The sequence below is a fragment of the Copadichromis virginalis genome, linkage group LG9, assembly GCF_057382275.1.
Source record: "Copadichromis virginalis isolate Kocher_CV1m ecotype Utaka linkage group LG9, C_Virginalis_male_GT1.1, whole genome shotgun sequence".
Classification (NCBI taxonomy): Eukaryota; Metazoa; Chordata; class Actinopteri; order Cichliformes; family Cichlidae; genus Copadichromis; species Copadichromis virginalis.
In genome coordinates, this window is record NC_140626.1 from 12,143,531 (window position 1) to 12,160,754 (window position 17,224).

General features: G+C 39.1%; 2 protein-coding genes and 4 non-coding genes across 6 annotated transcripts; 3 read left to right on the plus strand and 3 right to left on the minus strand.

The window, feature by feature from the left end:
* Positions 1-7,612: 7,612 nt before the first annotated feature.
* trnat-agu (transfer RNA threonine (anticodon AGU)) lies at positions 7,613-7,701 on the plus strand. The gene is given in 2 exon segments: positions 7,613-7,650; positions 7,666-7,701. It is a non-coding gene; the product is annotated as a tRNA-Thr (tRNA).
* Positions 7,702-8,577: 876 nt separating this feature from the next.
* Positions 8,578-8,649, minus strand: trnap-agg (transfer RNA proline (anticodon AGG)). Its single transcript has one exon. It is a non-coding gene; the product is annotated as a tRNA-Pro (tRNA).
* Positions 8,650-9,603: 954 nt separating this feature from the next.
* Positions 9,604-11,159, minus strand: pomp (proteasome maturation protein). The gene is made up of 6 exons (XM_085469177.1): positions 11,067-11,159; positions 10,650-10,747; positions 10,458-10,518; positions 10,165-10,266; positions 9,984-10,077; positions 9,604-9,888 (listed from the first exon to the last, which is right to left on the minus strand). The coding sequence occupies exons 1-6, from the start codon at positions 11,142-11,144 to the stop codon at positions 9,821-9,823; spliced, it is 501 nt and encodes a 166-aa protein (XP_085325303.1). The 5' UTR covers positions 11,145-11,159; the 3' UTR covers positions 9,604-9,820.
* Positions 11,160-11,341: 182 nt separating this feature from the next.
* trnac-gca (transfer RNA cysteine (anticodon GCA)) lies at positions 11,342-11,413 on the plus strand. The gene has a single exon. It is a non-coding gene; the product is annotated as a tRNA-Cys (tRNA).
* Positions 11,414-11,873: 460 nt separating this feature from the next.
* Positions 11,874-11,962, plus strand: trnat-agu (transfer RNA threonine (anticodon AGU)). Its single transcript is given in 2 exon segments — positions 11,874-11,911; positions 11,927-11,962. It is a non-coding gene; the product is annotated as a tRNA-Thr (tRNA).
* Positions 11,963-12,557: 595 nt separating this feature from the next.
* lg9h11orf65 (linkage group 9 C11orf65 homolog) lies at positions 12,558-15,296 on the minus strand. The gene is given in 9 exon segments (XM_085469178.1): positions 12,558-12,738; positions 12,909-12,964; positions 13,069-13,239; positions 13,404-13,534; positions 13,708-13,917; positions 14,032-14,085; positions 14,157-14,249; positions 14,344-14,425; positions 15,200-15,296. Coding segments are annotated over 9 exon segments (885 nt in total). The 5' UTR covers positions 15,205-15,296; the 3' UTR covers positions 12,558-12,655.
* Positions 15,297-17,224: the final 1,928 nt, after the last annotated feature.

The following is a 17,224-nucleotide window of genomic DNA, read 5'->3' on the forward strand; positions in this document are numbered from 1 at the left end:
ACAACAACTACAAAAAGAAGTAATAGTTATTTGTTAAATTCATATATGAGATTGAGTGTAAGATATCAGCACTAAAGCTGATTTAACAGTCACTGACTACTGTAGGTTTGAAATAACTTAACAAGAGCCAGTAGACCTGCTGGTTTTCCTCCACTGAGAATCAAGGGAAAGCTTCTAATCACTGCTAATTGGAAGCAGATGTGAGTTCAAGCAAGTCATCAATATGTCCAACCAGCTTGGAGTGCCCTGTGTGTCAGATTCTCATTTGATGAATGTGTCACTGTACAAAAAGGTGACATATTGAAAAAGTTAACAAGCAAGCAAACAAGCAAGTAAGACAAAATAGAACCGTTTTAGTCTTTGAGGATTCTTCCAAACATAGATTTCCTTATTGGTTTGATTTGATTATGATGTTGGAGAGCGCAGTCTAACCCACCAGTGTTCACTGTGGTTTAGATCTGCAGCCGGTTTCACAAGCGCAGTCTGTAGGATTAAACCAATCTTATTTTTGCTCAGGTTTACGCAAAATAAACTTAAAAATTAAGCCACCTTCACTTTGGAGTTTAGTTGTCTGGGACAAAACGAAATTACAAACAGAGATTAAGAATAACCCAAATACTGTAACATAATTAGGGTTTGGTGGGAGATACGTAAGAGGTTGGATAGAGAAGACAGCACATTATTTTTAACCCCTTTATTGAGAAACTGCAGTCTGTTTGATATGTGGCGTAACAACAGGTTACAAATGATCAGCGACCTTGATCAAAACATCACATTGGTGAACTTTCAACAATTGAAGTCACATTTTAATTTTTCTTCAGAACATTTTTTTTTTTAGCTTTCTCCAGGTTCATAACTGTGTTGTCACAATTTTTAGAAACAGCTATATATGATGACCTGGAGACATTTCTTATGAAGGAAACATACAGAACTCATTTTACTTCTGCTTTTTATTCATCACTCTATGCTCACAGTAGCAGTACATTGAGTGCTATTGAAAAATGGGAGGCAGATCTTAATAATCAATATACTGAGGAGGAATCGAAAGGAACTATTAGCATGGTTAGGTTTACTTTCACTTGCAACCGCCAGGGAGAAACCCAGTACAAAATTTTGCACTGCCTATATATAGGCCCTAATGCAGAGGTAGGGAACTCCAGGCCTTGAGAGCCGGTGTCCTGGAGGTTTTAGACCTCACCCTGGGTCAACACACCTGAATCAAATGATTAGTTCATTACCAGGTCTCTGGAGAACTTCAAGGGCTGTGTCCCAATTAAGAGACCGCATGCTTGAAGTACGCGCACTACCCGTACTACGTACGATGCGTACTATAAGTACGAGAAGTGCGGAAGTGAGAGGCTTGTGAAATGGGACGGTATACGCTTTGTCGCGCTGTTCAGGTTGCCTAGCAACCATGATACTAACGCGAGACACGTTACATACAGCATTGTTTGACAGAAATGAAGGAGAAAAATTCATTTTTGTCATGACATCACTTTGATTAGTTGAGTATCTGAGGCGCTATGAATTGTGGAATATATGGGACCACGAAGCGTGCACCGGACCACGCTTGATATTTGGGGAAATCGATGGCGCATTTGGAGTATGCATTTTTTTTTAAATGAACTTTATTTAGAACAATAATAATGACAATCTCAAAGAGACAAGCCACATATTGAATCAATCAGAACAGAATCACACCTCCTGTACACCACAATGAAATCGACAATAACTGAAAGTAAACATACATACATACACATACACACATATATATATATATATATATATATATATATATATATATATGCATATACACATGCATACGTACACATCTATATACACACATCTACATAATAATAATATAAAAGATGAATAACCAATACAAAAATAAATAACAATAAAAAAAGAATGAGAAAAAAAAGAAAAACAAGGAACAGAAATAAACGAGACAAGGGGGATCATAAAATCTCTGAAAGTGAGGTTCCATAAACAAGACACATAACTTAAATAAGGGGCTAAGAAAAATCAAACTCTTCTAAAAATCTATGCAATTTGATTGCTTGGGGCTTATTTATTAGCTTAAGAGATTTACGGAACAGGGAGAGTTCGTTTTTAAGAGCAGGCCATGAAGGGGGGGATTTAGCATATCGGCATTTATGTATGTAATACTTTGTTATAGGAGTATGCATTTGAAGTACACTTCAAACTGGGACAGCCGTCTACGCGTGGCGGTGACGTAACCGCACTTAAAATGCCTACGTCAAGCCTGCAGACTCTGAATTGGGACACAGCCAGCCACAGAGAAACACAGGTGGGGAACACAGCTGGGAGTAATCAACACGAGGAGACAGAGGTAAAACTGAACACACTCACATGAGACGCAGACCTTCACAATAAAACAGGAAACAAGAACACTACACAAAGACGCAGACTCGACACTGAGAGACAGACAGAAAATGACACATGGAACTAAAACCCACACAAAACATGAGAACACAAATCTTAAACACAAATAAACAGAAACATGGAACTCTAATAATAATAATAATAATAATAATACTCATAGCACCCAAAACCACAACAGTCATTCAAAAATAAACTAACAATCAAAACTCAAAATACTGGGTTGAAACTGACCCAGAACCGTGACAAAAATGGCCAATTATATTTTGGACCTCAAAATATTAACCCAACAAATCATGAAAAATTAGGTTTAAATTATTGTTTGTGACAGTACATATTTCTGACAGTAGTAGTAGTCAGTAACAATTTGATTGTTTTTCTAACAAAAAACAGTGTGAAGCTTAAGTTAGACTTGTGTAGCTTTCTGGATTTTATACTCATTGGTTACATATTTATTTCTTATAAAGGCTATATAGCACATAAAATACAAATTCACACATTTTATGTAACAGAAATGTTTAATTATGTGGGCTATAGAAAATAATTACGTTATAGACCATATTTATATGAAACATATACTTATGCATTAACCATATGTAACACCTGCATATATGTTTAAAACAAGGCTTTGATTTTGCCACCCCATTTGATTTCCATGCCACCCTAGGAACATTTCTCTAGATCCGCCCCTGGACCTGTCCTGGACCAGCAACACCAAATCAGTGACAAAAAGAGCTCAGCAGCGACTGCATTTCAAGAGACGACTGAAGAAGGTGCACATCCCCAAACCCATCTTTAATACTTTCTACAGAGGTACCATGCAGAGCATCCTAACCCACTGCATCACAGTCTGGTATGGAAACTGCCACGCATCCAACCGCAGAGCCCTCCAGAGGATAGTGTGGACCGCTGAGCGTGTTATTGGCAGCTCTCTACCCAGTCTACAGGTTATTTACACCTCACTGGGAAAGCCACTAACATCATGGCTGACCCGCATCACCCTTCCCACCAACTGTTTACCACCGTTCCATCCAAAAGACGACTCTGCGTCATCAGGAACAGGTCGGAAAGATTGTGCAATAGCATTTTCCCCCAAAGCAGTCTGGCTCCTGAACACCAAGTGAAAATCAGGAGCAAAAGGTTTGATGGAGTGATGACTCCAAATTTAGTCTAAATCATCATCATATACGGAGGAGGTCAGGAGAGCGCTACAGCAGTGAATGTCTTCAGCCATCTTTAAAACACGGTGGATGCTCCGTCATGGTTTGGGGCTGCCTTTCAGCCAGTGGTGTTAGAAATGTTGTCAAAATGGATGCAGTTATGATGTGAACATTTTGTGCACTTAAATCTTACTGTGCTAATGACCCCTGCATCAGCACCATGTTTGGAATAGCAGTGGAGAAGACATGAGGCGAATGAGGCTGCGTTGAGTGTTCAGACTGAGCAGAAATGCACTGTGCGTGTCCATTTACATCCTTTAGATCCAATCTTGACTCTTTTACCCACTGATATAATAAACCAGTACTTTTTTTGTATCTAATTTAATCTAAAGCACCCACAGTAACATTTTCCACCACAGGACTGCACTCTAAGGTCAGCATGGCGATGCAGTGGTTAGTTCTGTTGCCTCACAGCAAGAAGGTCGTGCATGTGAATCTGCTGTTTGCATGTTGGGTTCTCTGAGGATGCTCCGGCTCCCTCTCACTGTCCAACAACTTGCTTTTTTAGGTTAATTGTTGATTCTCTTGGGAACTACAATAATCTATTGGGAATGTGATCATGAGTGGTGAACTGTCAAGCGTGTACCCTGAGTTTTACCTCGTGACAGCTGGGATACTCTTCAACCCCCTCTCCAGCAACCCTTAAGTGCTTAAGAGGAAGGAAGAAGGAAAGGAAGGAAGGATAACTACACTTTATGATCTCAGCTGTGATTATTAAAGGTTTGTGCTTTCTACACATTCCCTGTAATGGAAAGAGCAGAGAGGTGTGGTGCTTCTTCACGGCCAGAAGGAGGCACTGTGGAACCATCAAACAAAAGACCCCAGTGCTGATAAGGCAACATGCTGTCCATTACCACCAGGTATGAGGACACAAGGTAGGTGTGAAACTCATCTGATCCATCCTCAGTCGCCCCAAATGAGAGTAAATGTGTTACTTTCCTTCAAGTCCTGTCGTATTATTTTGTATGCACAAAGGTTTTAGAACAGAAATATCTTTCCCACCACCACAGCGATGACAGGGTTGAGAAGTGGATCCATCTATGTCGTTCTGCTTCTAAACAAAGACACAAAGACCGTGCAAGTCAGGGAATTCCTTTAACATACACTTTCATTTTGAATAAGGCATAAAGTTAGAACTGGACCAGGGGACCCTGAATCCTCCCTTAGTTATGCTGCAATAAGATTCTTCTCATGTCACTTTTCTGACTATGTGTTTATACGCCACTCTGCATCTTATTATTAGTTATTATTATTCTCTTGCTCTCTGGCACAGCAGCCCCTTACCTGAGCCTGGTTCTGCTGGAGGTTTCTTCTTTTTAAAAGGGAGTTCTTCATGGCCGCTGTGGGGTATGTGTTATTGTAGGGTCTGATCTTACAGTCTAAAGCACCCCTAGGCAACTGTTGCTGTGATTTGTAATTTTATTTATGTAAATAAAATAGAATTGAACTGAAAATTGTAATGAAAAGCAAAACAATTTCAAACAATAAAAACTAAACTAAAATACATAAACTGACAACAGAAAGTAAGTGAAACTAGACAAAATTAAAAACAAATGAAAAAATGAAAAAGCAAAACTACAGTAACTCTGCAGTTACCTCACCCACTGTCGTAGAAGCTGACTAGTGTGAGTGGGCATCAAGAGGCAATGGAGGAGGCTGACTGTAGGTGAGCAGCCTGAAGTTTAGTGTCGTGGAGAGTTAGCAAAACAAAAACACTGTCCCACTTTTAACCCCTGACTTTGACACACGTCGTCTCTTTTTATGCGACAACCTCTGGTGATTAATATAAAAACCAAGATTACCTTTCATGTGTTTCTGTTAAACTGTTTGAATTCTGTTTGAATTACGTTGTCGCTTGCAATTAGGTCCCATATCACTCCCATGTTAAAATCCTTACACTGGCGTCTGGTTGTGTACAGATATCAGTTTAAAATCCTCACTTTTAAGTTCATATTTTTACAAGGTGAGGCCACCACCTATATCGCGGAGCTTTTTCAACCTTCAAACTCTAAACAGGATCCTCAGAGCCAGTGATAGTGGTCTTCTGACTATTCCACGGACCCGTTTGAAAACGAAGGGGGATCTCGCTTTTCAAACCCTAGCTCCAACACTGTGGAACAGTTTACCTCCCCCACTACACACCATCGACTCTGTGGCTTCATTTAAAAAACAGCTTGAAGCACATCTGTTTAGACAGACATTTGGGTAACGTTCGTGTGTAATATGTTGTTTTGTTTGATACGCTTTTATATTCCCTTGAGAAGCACTTTTTAATGGCTTCATGTCTTAAAAAGCGCTATATAAAAAAATGGATTAACTTACTTACTCTGGCTGCCAGTAAGCACCAAGGCAAACTTTCATCCCAATCAGCCTTCAGTTTGGTGCAACAAGCATGTAGCAATGATTTAAATGCTGATGGCAGCGTTCTAATGAATCCTTACTTTGACGATGACACACCAATGATTTATGTTTAAAATGAAGTTGTTGGAGAGCCTGTGCAAATAATCTAGAAGTAAAATTAGAGCCTTGATCCCTCTGAATTACTTTGGGAATCCCGAACACAGAAATGAATTGGCTAAAAGCTTAAACTATTCCCTTAGTAGAGCTTTGGGATCAGGATCACATCCAGGTTGTTGTGCTGGTAACTACATAGCAGGGGCTGTTCAGACTTCCTGGGCTGAGAGACAGATTAAGCTGAGTATACTATGTTGACATTTAAACCTGATATTAGTCCCTGTTGCACTGACATGTGAGATTGTAAAAATGAGAACGTGCCTGTTTTCTTTGACTTGTTGGTCTTTGTGGATGATCTTCAGTTTGAGTTTCTTAGCCTCAAATCCCATTTAGTGTTTAAGATTTTGAATCAAAGGCCAGCTGCAAAAATACTCCTGTTCACAACTTTCAGTCACAAGCTGACACTGAGCCTCTTTAGTAAACCCAACAGCTTTTTAATGTCAAGAGAAGGCTTTTAGCTGCTGCAGACACGAGTAGATCTGACCCTAGAGGTTCTTTCTTTCATATGCCAACCTTTGTAATGATATTTTTCACAGGCGTTTATCGATTTATCAATGACCTTTTCTCATCAACATCAAAGAAAAAGTCTAGGAATAGGAGGTACTTTATGAACACCCACAGTCTCCCAAACTACCCCTCACCAGACTGTTGTTGTCTAAATCTGAATTGGAAATAATTATTCAAGCTTTTATTTCGGCTTGCTTAGATTATTGTAACAGCTGTTTTCTTTGTTTGAGCCAAAAGAATCGTAACTATCTCCACTCAGTCCTGCTGCAAGGCTCTTAACAAAGGCATGAAAAAGAGAGCACATTACATAGGTTTTCTTCTCATTACACTGGCTTCCAGTACATTATAGAATTCACTTTTAGTGCTGACTATTAAAGCTCTGAGTCGTGACGCTCCTGCCTACATCTCTGATCTGTTAGAACCCCACCCTCCCTCTCACAGCCTGGGATCATCTAATCAAAGGCTGTTGGTGGTCCCACAAGCACGTTTTAGGATCAAAGGAGTCATATCTTTTAGAGCGGTGGCCCCCAGGTTGTGGAATGCTTTGACTCCACCTTTAGGTTTTTTAAAAAGCAGCTAAAGACTCATTTATTTAGACTAGCTTCTAAATGGATTTGTGCTGTATGATGATGATGTATGTTTTATGTACATCTGTGTGATACTATTGTGAACCACTTTCACCTCTCCTGTCCTGTCTTTCTTATCTTTCTCCATTTCCATGTGATGTTAGCTCCCTTTCTTCTCTCTCCCTGTGAAAAACAGCAGCTGAACCTTTAGCTAGCAAAAACGAAAACACCATCCCACTTTTAACCCCTGAGTTTTAAACACGTCGTCTCTTTTTATGCGACAACCTCTGGTGAGTAATATAAGAAACAAGACTGCCTTTCATGTGTTTCTGTTTAGGCTCAAATCTATTTAACGGTTGGAGGTTTTCTCGGTGTTCATCAGTCACTCATCTGTGTGTATGTGGCACTGTGGCTTAGTTGGTTAAAGTGCCTGTCTAGTAAGTATTAAACTAGAAAACAGGAGATCCTGGGTTCAACTCCCAGCAGTGCCTAAAAGATAGTAGTTTTGTCTGTTCTCAGTCATCCAGGGCCTGTTAGTCTAAGGAGCTTTGAAAGATGAGTGTCCGGATTCCTTTAAGGGACACATCCCACTGGTGTATAAATACCTGGGACTCTCCACCGTTTCATTTTAGCAAGGGTCTCAAACTCACGGCTTACCTCCCTCCTACTTGGGGCCCGTATATTGACCTGAAGAAATATAATGCAGTTTGGCCATTGAAGTTACTTTTGTTGTTATGGAGGGTTTGTTTGTTGTTGAGTGCAATGTTAAAATAAGTTCTTTAAAAAGCACAAAATGATTTAATATGAAGGCAATATGAGCAGAGAGCACAAACTTGTTGAGGGATTGGCTGTTAGTTCAGTGCGAGAGTTATTTGTAAAGAAAACTATTTTCATTAGCAGTCAAAACTAACGTGTAAACTTAGAGACCATTTTGACGTTTGACCAGAGTGCTCTCTCGGCTGCAGCGTAATATTAAAATCCACTTCAAAAGACACTCATCACATGTTTATAGTTTTTTAAAAACTTCAATGACACTGGCCAGAAAGAGAGTACCAAGTTGTTTGTTTGGTAGTTCAGTGAAAGGCTTCAGTTAATTAAGAGTGTGAAAATAATTAATTCAGCTTTGCAGTTTTGTCTTGTTATTCAATATTTGAAAATAAAAAACCAACACAACACTAGATTTTTGGAAATATTTGTGGATGTTTTCTACTTGGCCAAGGCCAATGAGGTCATTCATATCAGATCTCTTAGCGGCCCCTAAATCAGTTACTATGGGAACATGTGTGATTTGCAGCTGTAGAGAACATCTCACTGATTGCTGGATTAAATAGAGGCTAAACAACATTTTGGTCATGTAGACAACATATGGGCTCGTCCGGGATTTGAACCCGGGACCTCTCGCACCCTAAGCGAGAATCATACCCCTAGACCAACGAGCCACATGAAAATATGCAGTCTTTTCCAAAAGTCACATATCAGAGCAAATAAAGCGGCATGTATGTAAGATTGTCTTGAAAGCTACCAGTCAAAAGTTTTATCTACAATATAGAAAAACCCTGACAATGTGTGTCCAAAACTGAAGACGTCAAATAAATGAAGCAAGAAATATGGAATCATGTACCATCAAAAAGAATGATAAATAACTAAATGTGTTTTAAATTTTAGATTCCTGGAAGTAGCCACGCTTTGCTTATTTCACAGTGCCACAAACCCTCAGCCTTCTCTCAATGAGCATCATGATATATGAAATGGTTTTCACTTCACAGATGTGCCTTTTTAGGGTTCATTTGTAGGATTTCTCTTTAGCACATTTTCACATGAACGTCATACATCACCCAGAAAAGCATCAATCACAAACCTATACTCTGCGTTTTTTCAGCTCGCTGCAGATGTTTGACCGGCCCATGCCACCAAGCATCAGCCATTATAAATTCAACCTCAGTGATTTCCACCCTGCTATTAATGTTAACAAGCTCGGGCTTCACAGTGCAAATTTTAAAAGAGAGCGGAGAGCCTTGCCAACAGCTCCTTAAGCTCTAATTGGAGAGTACAGTTGTATAAACATGCAATTAGACTTAAATAACATATCTGAAGAATTTAATTGTGGGATGAAAAAAAAAACGATTTAGATATCAATGAGTTTTTAAGGATACTTCAAGTTAGGCAAATGAAAAATGAGTGAAGTGAAGAATAACATGGATTAAAATACAAGTGTTGCTCTTTATTAACCTGTTGCATTGGCGAATCAATGTTAGCTATACAGGTGAACAAACTCAGAGTGGGTAGAGTGAGGCTTTGTTACACCTTCTCTCTGAACACATCACCAGGTAATTTTATCAGCGCAAGCTCATCTAAAAATGTCAATAACTGATCAAATGAACCAGGACAATGAGGAGAGTCATGAAGTTTATTAGAAATAACCAAATGAAATCATACAAAAGCAGCCTGTGTGAGTGACTTTTTTCAAGATCACTACACACGCACACCCATTTCCTGCTCAAAAGTACTCCACAACTAAAACTCTCCACCAACTACTAACTTTGGTTATGGAGTTGATAAACAAATGTATTCATACATAATAATAATATGGATCTGTGTGCACAACTCTGTTCACAACAATCCCAATTTGTACTCCACCATCATGTGTGGCTCACCCATCACTTCACTGTGGGCTGGATCTACAAAGGAAAAAGACAAAAGCACAGTATAAGCCATGGTTTCACGTCGTCACACATATCACTGAAGGTGTAAAAGGGAAGGACAAGGTTCCCACCGTTGAGGACGTCTTCAAATCCAATGGACTCATCGCTGTTTCGCAGCGTATCGAGAGCCAAATTTGAGCTCTGTAGGAATGGGAGACGCTGGATCTGGAGGGAAGAAACAGTTGGTGTCAGGACTGAGAAGGAGAAAAACAAAACAAAACACGAGAACACCTGAAAAAGGACTGCAGCTACCTGTCGGGCCGCCCTGTACTCCATTTGCAGTTTTAGAGGAGCGTGAAGACCCTGGATGTTTCTGAGTGTTGAGAAATTCATCTTATCCTGGTTCAATTGGAACTGCTCATGGAGAAACAGAAAACAGTGAGATACCCACAGAAACGTATTTTTACTACTTGCACTTTGTGTCTATTGTGATTAAACTGAGCTGCATTTGACAAAACAGTAATTTTTATAGTAAAACCAAGCACAGAACACAAATACCATTTAAGCCTTTCATGAAAACCGCATTAATTGGTTTAATGACTCACATTTTTTTCTGACAGCTCCAGCGGGTGGCTTGGAAGCAGTTCATTCTTAACACTGGTAAATCTGTTTAATAAAAGTAGAAGAGAAAAAAACAGTATTACGAAAAGCACATTGTTCTTTATTTGGGGGCTAATACAAAAATGTGTTTTTGGAGATTACCATGCAACAGAGTTTTATTTTTAACAGTTTCTCACCCACTACGGAGGGAGTCCTGCACTCCGTAAGCTCCCTGTGGAGAGAACCCAGCCACAGGTACACTGTCCTTAAGCTGAGAGCGAAGTCCTCTGGAATTCTGTAGTCCACATCAAAGACATACATAAACCATTTACATTTGATAACACTTAGCTAATGGCTATCTAATGTAGCTAATAGCAACAAATACTGGAAGTTGTATTTATCTAAGGGACCTTGTGGCTAACCTAAGCGCTAGCTGGCATTAGCTCGAGTGACTAATCAAATTCACAGCTACTCAGTTTGGGCACGGTTAAAGACAAACAACTTCACCACCGAGACCTCAAATGATCACACAGATTATAAAGCAGAGAGAGTACGCAACAACAAGGTTTAAGATATTTAAAAATATGGTATAGGGATTAAAAACGCTATCATACCATTGTCACTTCGTTTGTTCCCCTTTCCTTTCGATACACTGCTGTATCCGGTAACGTCTCGTTTTGATGACGACACATCCGCTGATAGCTTATGTACAGGATCACGTCTTTCCAGTTAAACAGACAATGGTGTGCTGTACAATATGTAAAGTATACGAAATCAATTCGTTATCACTTAATTGAAGATATAAACATGAACTCTATGCCAACTTCGTATGGGGGAATGATTATGATCATGATGATAAATACATATGCGTCCTCTATGCTTAATGTGAGGGGGTATAGCTCAGTGGTAGAGCATTTGACTGCAGATCAAGAGGTCCCCGGTTCAAATCCGGGTGCCCCCTGTTTTTCAGTTTTGCGTTAGTCATTTGCAAAACTTTAATTTGTCACCTTAATGACAAGTAAAGCTTTTGGAATTTAATGATAATAATAACAATAATAATAACAGCCAGAATACAAGTAAGGCTGACCTTTAAAATGCACTTCTCTCTACAGTGCTACAGTGTGTTATCACAATGAGCTGAACACCCTCAGATATCAAGTTAAGAAACACAAAAGGCATAAATACAGTTAGGACCAGTTGGGATTGTCATTTTGCCTTCATATACCACCAGCATATATTTGAAATTGAACAGTCAAGATACAAACACACAGGATATCAGCTGTATGTTGATTTGCAGATGTTCATCATCAGCAGCAATTTTTGGCAGTCTGACTGTCTGGAATTCGGAATGTGGTTTAACACAATGTTACTGTAACAAACTATAGTCTACACACTAACAAGTCACTCATCTGTGTCTATGTGGCACTGTGGCTTAGTTGGTTAAAGTGCCTGTCTAGTAAGTATTAAACTAGAAAACAGGAGATCCTGGGTTCAACTCCCAGCAGTGCCTAAAACATAGTAGTTTTGTCTGTTCTCAGTCATCCAGGGCCTGTTAGTCTAAGGAGCTTTGAAAGATGAGTGTCCGGATTCCTTTAAGGGACACATCCCACTGGTGTATAAATACCTGGGACTCTCCACCGTTTCATTTTAGCAAGGGTCTCAAACTCACGGCTTACCTCCCTCCTACTTGGGGCCCGTATATTGACCTGAAGAAATATAATGCAGTTTGGCCATTGAAGTTACTTTTGTTGTAAGGGAGGATTTGTTTGTTGTTGAGTGCAATGTTAAAATAAGTCCTTTAAAAAGCACAAAATGATTTAATATGAAGGCAATATGAGCAGAGAGCACAAACTTGTTGAGGGATTGGCTGTTAGTTCAGTGCGAGAGTTATTTGTAAAGAAAACTATTTTCATTAGCAGTCAAAACTAACGTGTAAACTTAGAGACCATTTTGACGTTTGACCAGAGTGCTCTCTCGGCTGCAGCGTAATATTAAAATCCACTTCAAAAGACGCTCATCACATGTTTATAGTTTTTTAAAAACTATTTAAAACTAACAAAAAATGTCACACAGTGATGTCTACTTATATGACAGACTAACAAAGACTGTAAACAACTGCAAGTTTCAGACTTTATTAAAGTGAATACTGCGACAATAACAGTGTGGCACACTCCACTTCGAGACTGCACAGTTTTAACATAAATCATGTTTGTTCTGCTGCGTTTTCATCAGCGAGCTCGTGTGGATCTAACCTGGGTGGGTGAGAAGGGCCATCTGTAGGAGATACTATGAGAAAAAGGTGATGAAGAAAAAAGGAAGACAGAATAGCATGAGACTGGATTATCAGGATAATGCAAAGACTTCCAAAGCAACATACATGATGTTGCCATGTTAGCTGTCAATTTAAAAAAAATCAGATGGCAGCACAGAATACAGTATTTAGGGAATATTTTTACTTTTGCTCAGCTCAGAGGAGTAACTGCAGGCCAAATGTCTCCATTCCTCCATATACCTGCACAGGCAAGAGAGGAAAATTCATACGGGGGGCATCCCATGATGCAGGAAATTATGAGAAAGATTACAAATGCCACAAACATTCTAATCAGAGTGCCTTACTCCTCGAAGTTTAGAGTGTTGGTCCAGGCCAGCAGCTCATCCAGCTCCCATTCCAGTATTTCATCATCTCCTTTCTTTTCAACTGTCTCCATCAATTCCTGGGCGGAACTCTCCACCAGGGCTGCCATGTGTCTGTGCTCTGCATGATCCTGCAGATGACCCTCTTTATACCTGTATGTAAGGAACAGGAGTGACAGCTCATTTAACACAATTAAAACAACACATCATTATGTGTTTGTTAGCATGTGTTGATTGCATGTGCATTATTGTGATCACTGATGCTACAGTGGTTTGCTCACCAACTGTTTCATTTCACAAAAACATAAAGCACTTACATCTGCTTCAGCCATTCAATTTTCTTTCTTTTCCTCCAACTCTCTAAATCTTGCTTCCGCTACAACTTGGAGTAATGAAAGTCCATTTTTTTGTCAGCACCGATCTCTGCAGGCTCACGTGCCAAAACCACCTAAGAGAGAAGACGAAGCAAAAAAAACCCAAAACAGACTTGCAGAACTTCGGCTTTTAGAGGCTTCCTGTTAAACAGCATTTGTAAACTTGCTGTAGCTCTTTGGCTCCCTGTTTCTAAACAAATGGCAGAACTTGACTAAAGCAGAACAGAAAATCATTTTTGTTCCTCACCTTGTTACAGAACAGCCTCCAACTATTGTTCTCCATGCGCTTGTACCAACCTGATCGGTCATCCTTTGCGACAGCTGGGCCTTTGTTGGTCTTCTGGGCCACAAGCTTCCTACGACTTTGCTTGGTGTAGTCTTTTGGGCTGCCTGCACACACATCTGTAATTGGCCGATGGGTGAAGATCTTGTAATAAATATCAGGAGGAAAGTTGATCTAAAATGGCAGAGAGGTTAGCCTTAGAGAGGAAGGCATGTCTCTAATATTATATTCATATAGCTCCTGAGTGATCTATTCCTGACCTAAACTATTTCCTCTCTGAGTTCTTACCCCTCCAAGTCGAAATCTGATAAATACTCCAGCTGCAGCATCCAGCAGTTCGGCCTGCCACAACAAAATCACATTTCATTTTGTTTGATTTGGTTTTATTTCATAGGGGTTGCAATTTCCATTACCTCTCGAGGATTGACAGTTTTGAGGATGGTCTTTGGATCCTGCTGTTTGCAGTAGAAAATCAACTCTTTGAAATACCTGAAGACTTCACTGGCCTGCAATTTGGGTAGATTTAAAAAAAAGCTGTTACTACAATTGTGCACATATGTGAGTCTGTGTTCCCATAGCAGTAGTAGTAGATGTTCCTACCATATATCCTCTCCAAGTCTTCTGAATTATTCTGGCTGCCACCTCCTGCAGTGTCCCTTGTTGGGGCTCGTCCTCCTGCAAGCTACAGAAGAGGAAACATGAGAAGGAAGGACAAAGAGACCGATTACTTTTTACATTACAATATATTGCATAATGTGTCTTATGATGAGTTCTACTGATGAGAGAACCAACAGTGGGGATATTTACTCTGATTTAGATACTTATTTTTCATATAATCTGGTGGTATGCACTTTTATTTCATTCAAATTATAGTCATTTTAATTGACTTCATATTGCTAATTCACCACACTTTTTTCTTTAGGAGGAATTAAGTTGGGTTTTTTTAATGTATGTTTTCCATTACTTTTAACAAACTGTTAAGGTTAAATGTTATTTTATAGATTAGGACTTTACATATAAAAATGTGCAGCCATTTTCTAAAATATCATACACAGCAGCACATTTGTTGCCTATTAAATAGCCTTAGTAATACTATGCAGATAGCTTGTGGTATAGGTCCAACATAAAGTCTAATAATAACTCACTCAAGAAATTTCTGACATAGCATATTACTGTGATAAAATACAAATTGGGTTTTCTGTGTGTGTGTATGTATCAATAAAACGGCATAAAAACTTCTGCATAATGGAAAAGTCATAAAAAATGTTGTCCCATTATATACAATACAAAAACAACTTGATTTAAAGTTTGCAATTTATCTGGGAACAAAGGCATCAAACAGCTAACGTTAGCTAACTTAAGCCAGGGAAATAAAATATACAGTATTTACATTGTGTGATACACACGTGACTTCTTATCACATGCAAACGTCATTGTGATGTAAAATATACATCACCTCATGACTGCTGCCAATTACTCTCTAAACATATCAGCTGATGGCAGCAGATGTTTTGAAAATATCTCAGTAGGTTACTTGGCAACGTAACCTGACATTAATTAGTCTTCCGGGAAATACTTTCAAAATAAAATGTTCTTTTGCTCAGTTGTATTACTTAACGGCTGGACATAGACGTTCACTATAAGTCAAGACCAAGACTGAAAACCACGTCACGTTTAGAGCCATTTAAACCACCTTTCTTCCCCATTCAGATGCTCAGTTTGACCTTCAATAGACCATGTCTACAAGCCTAAAGCACTGAGTTGCTGCCATGATTAGGTGATTAGATATCTGCATTAACGACTTATTGAACAGGCATACCTAATATAGTGGCAGATGAGTGTAGTTTTAATATCACTGACCATTAGATGGAGCTCTTTTACAAGTAACCCCGGCTTCTCTGGTTTTTCCACCACTCTTATGGTTGACATTAATCTTTAGTATGCATATATTTTCTGAAACTTTAGACTCTAACTATATGCCAAATCCTTAATACAATTTCACAACTTTCCATTAGTTGGGATTTGTTTATTTTTGTCACAAAAGGTGGACACGTCCATTAAATATGAATGTTTGAACAGACTTGTACCCACAAAATGAGCAATACCAGTACCAGCACTCACATACACATACTGAATCAGAAAGGAACTTTTCAAATCTCTAATGAGTAATGTTCTTTTCTCTCAGCCTCTTGACTTGAACAGCCAGGCCAGGCAGCAAGACCCTGTGTTTCTTAGTCCACCCACTCAATTAGTTTGTCAGATAGCGAGGCACAGATTCATCACCCAGCTGTGTGGGATTTCTCCATGGTAATAAGAAACTGCAGCAAATCAGAGCTCTTAATGTTGAGGTGACTTCATGCATTAGCACTAAAAGTCTACCAGAGCCCAGAGCCTGCGCATGAGATTTTATTTCAAATACAGCATACTGAAAGAAATTTAGGAACCCAAAAGCCAAAAAATTGCAGAATTGCCTTGTTTTATCTTGACGGTGCAAAGACAGGTGCTTTCATGAGTCACTGTCTCGACACTATCAAACCAACTCCACCAAACCCAAACGAATCAATCACATTCACACATAAAGATGAGACATTTATATTTCACTTTCTGCTCCTTCAGTTTCATACTAAACATTTAAATAAGAAGTGAATTGCCTGCAGGCGGGCAGAATTTCTCAGCACTCTTTCTATATTTATTAGCTGCTGAATATTCAAACATGCATTTGTGGTCTATATATCACCCAGACTCCAGTCCTGTTTGCTTTCCAGATAAACTGTCCGCATAGCTGTGGACGAGAACATTTGTAGATATGAATTGCTAACTAGACAGATGTCCTTTATGCAAATAGGCACAGAATGCATTTCCCAACCAAAGCCTGTGGGCATGTAGCAAAACTCATTTCACATGTATTCAAAGCAGGAGTCTATTTCTTTTCTCTCTGTGGGGGATGTGCTGTCACTATGATTCCTAACAAGGACAGATATTTTTATATTAGCTAGGCTGGTTTTTAGGGTGAATACTCAAGATATATTAAGATGCCTTTATTATTAGTCCCATGAGTGGGAAATTGGAATTGGAGATAGTTTCAACACAGTTTGGATTCCTGAGTATGTATTGGAATTGTTGATATTTGGCCTAACCCTGTGATTTGACTGAAATTTGTGTTGCAAAGGCATAAGTCACACTACATTATAATAGCATGTAAAAAAAGTACTTGACTGTTAAATCTGAAGTTTGCCTTTCTGATGATACAACTCTCCTCCATTCTGCTTTGTTGACACCTTTGTGCTTCATAGCTGCTAACTGAAGCATTGACAAGAAGTTTGTCAAAATGAAGAAAAAAATATCTATATGTTGATGCAAGAGTATATGTCAACAGGCTTAGGTGATAAGAATTTTGTTATTTCTACAAACTGAATCTAAAGTGCTCCTTAATTCACCCCAGTACCTCATGGTTAATGACTTTGAAAAAGCACAAAAACCT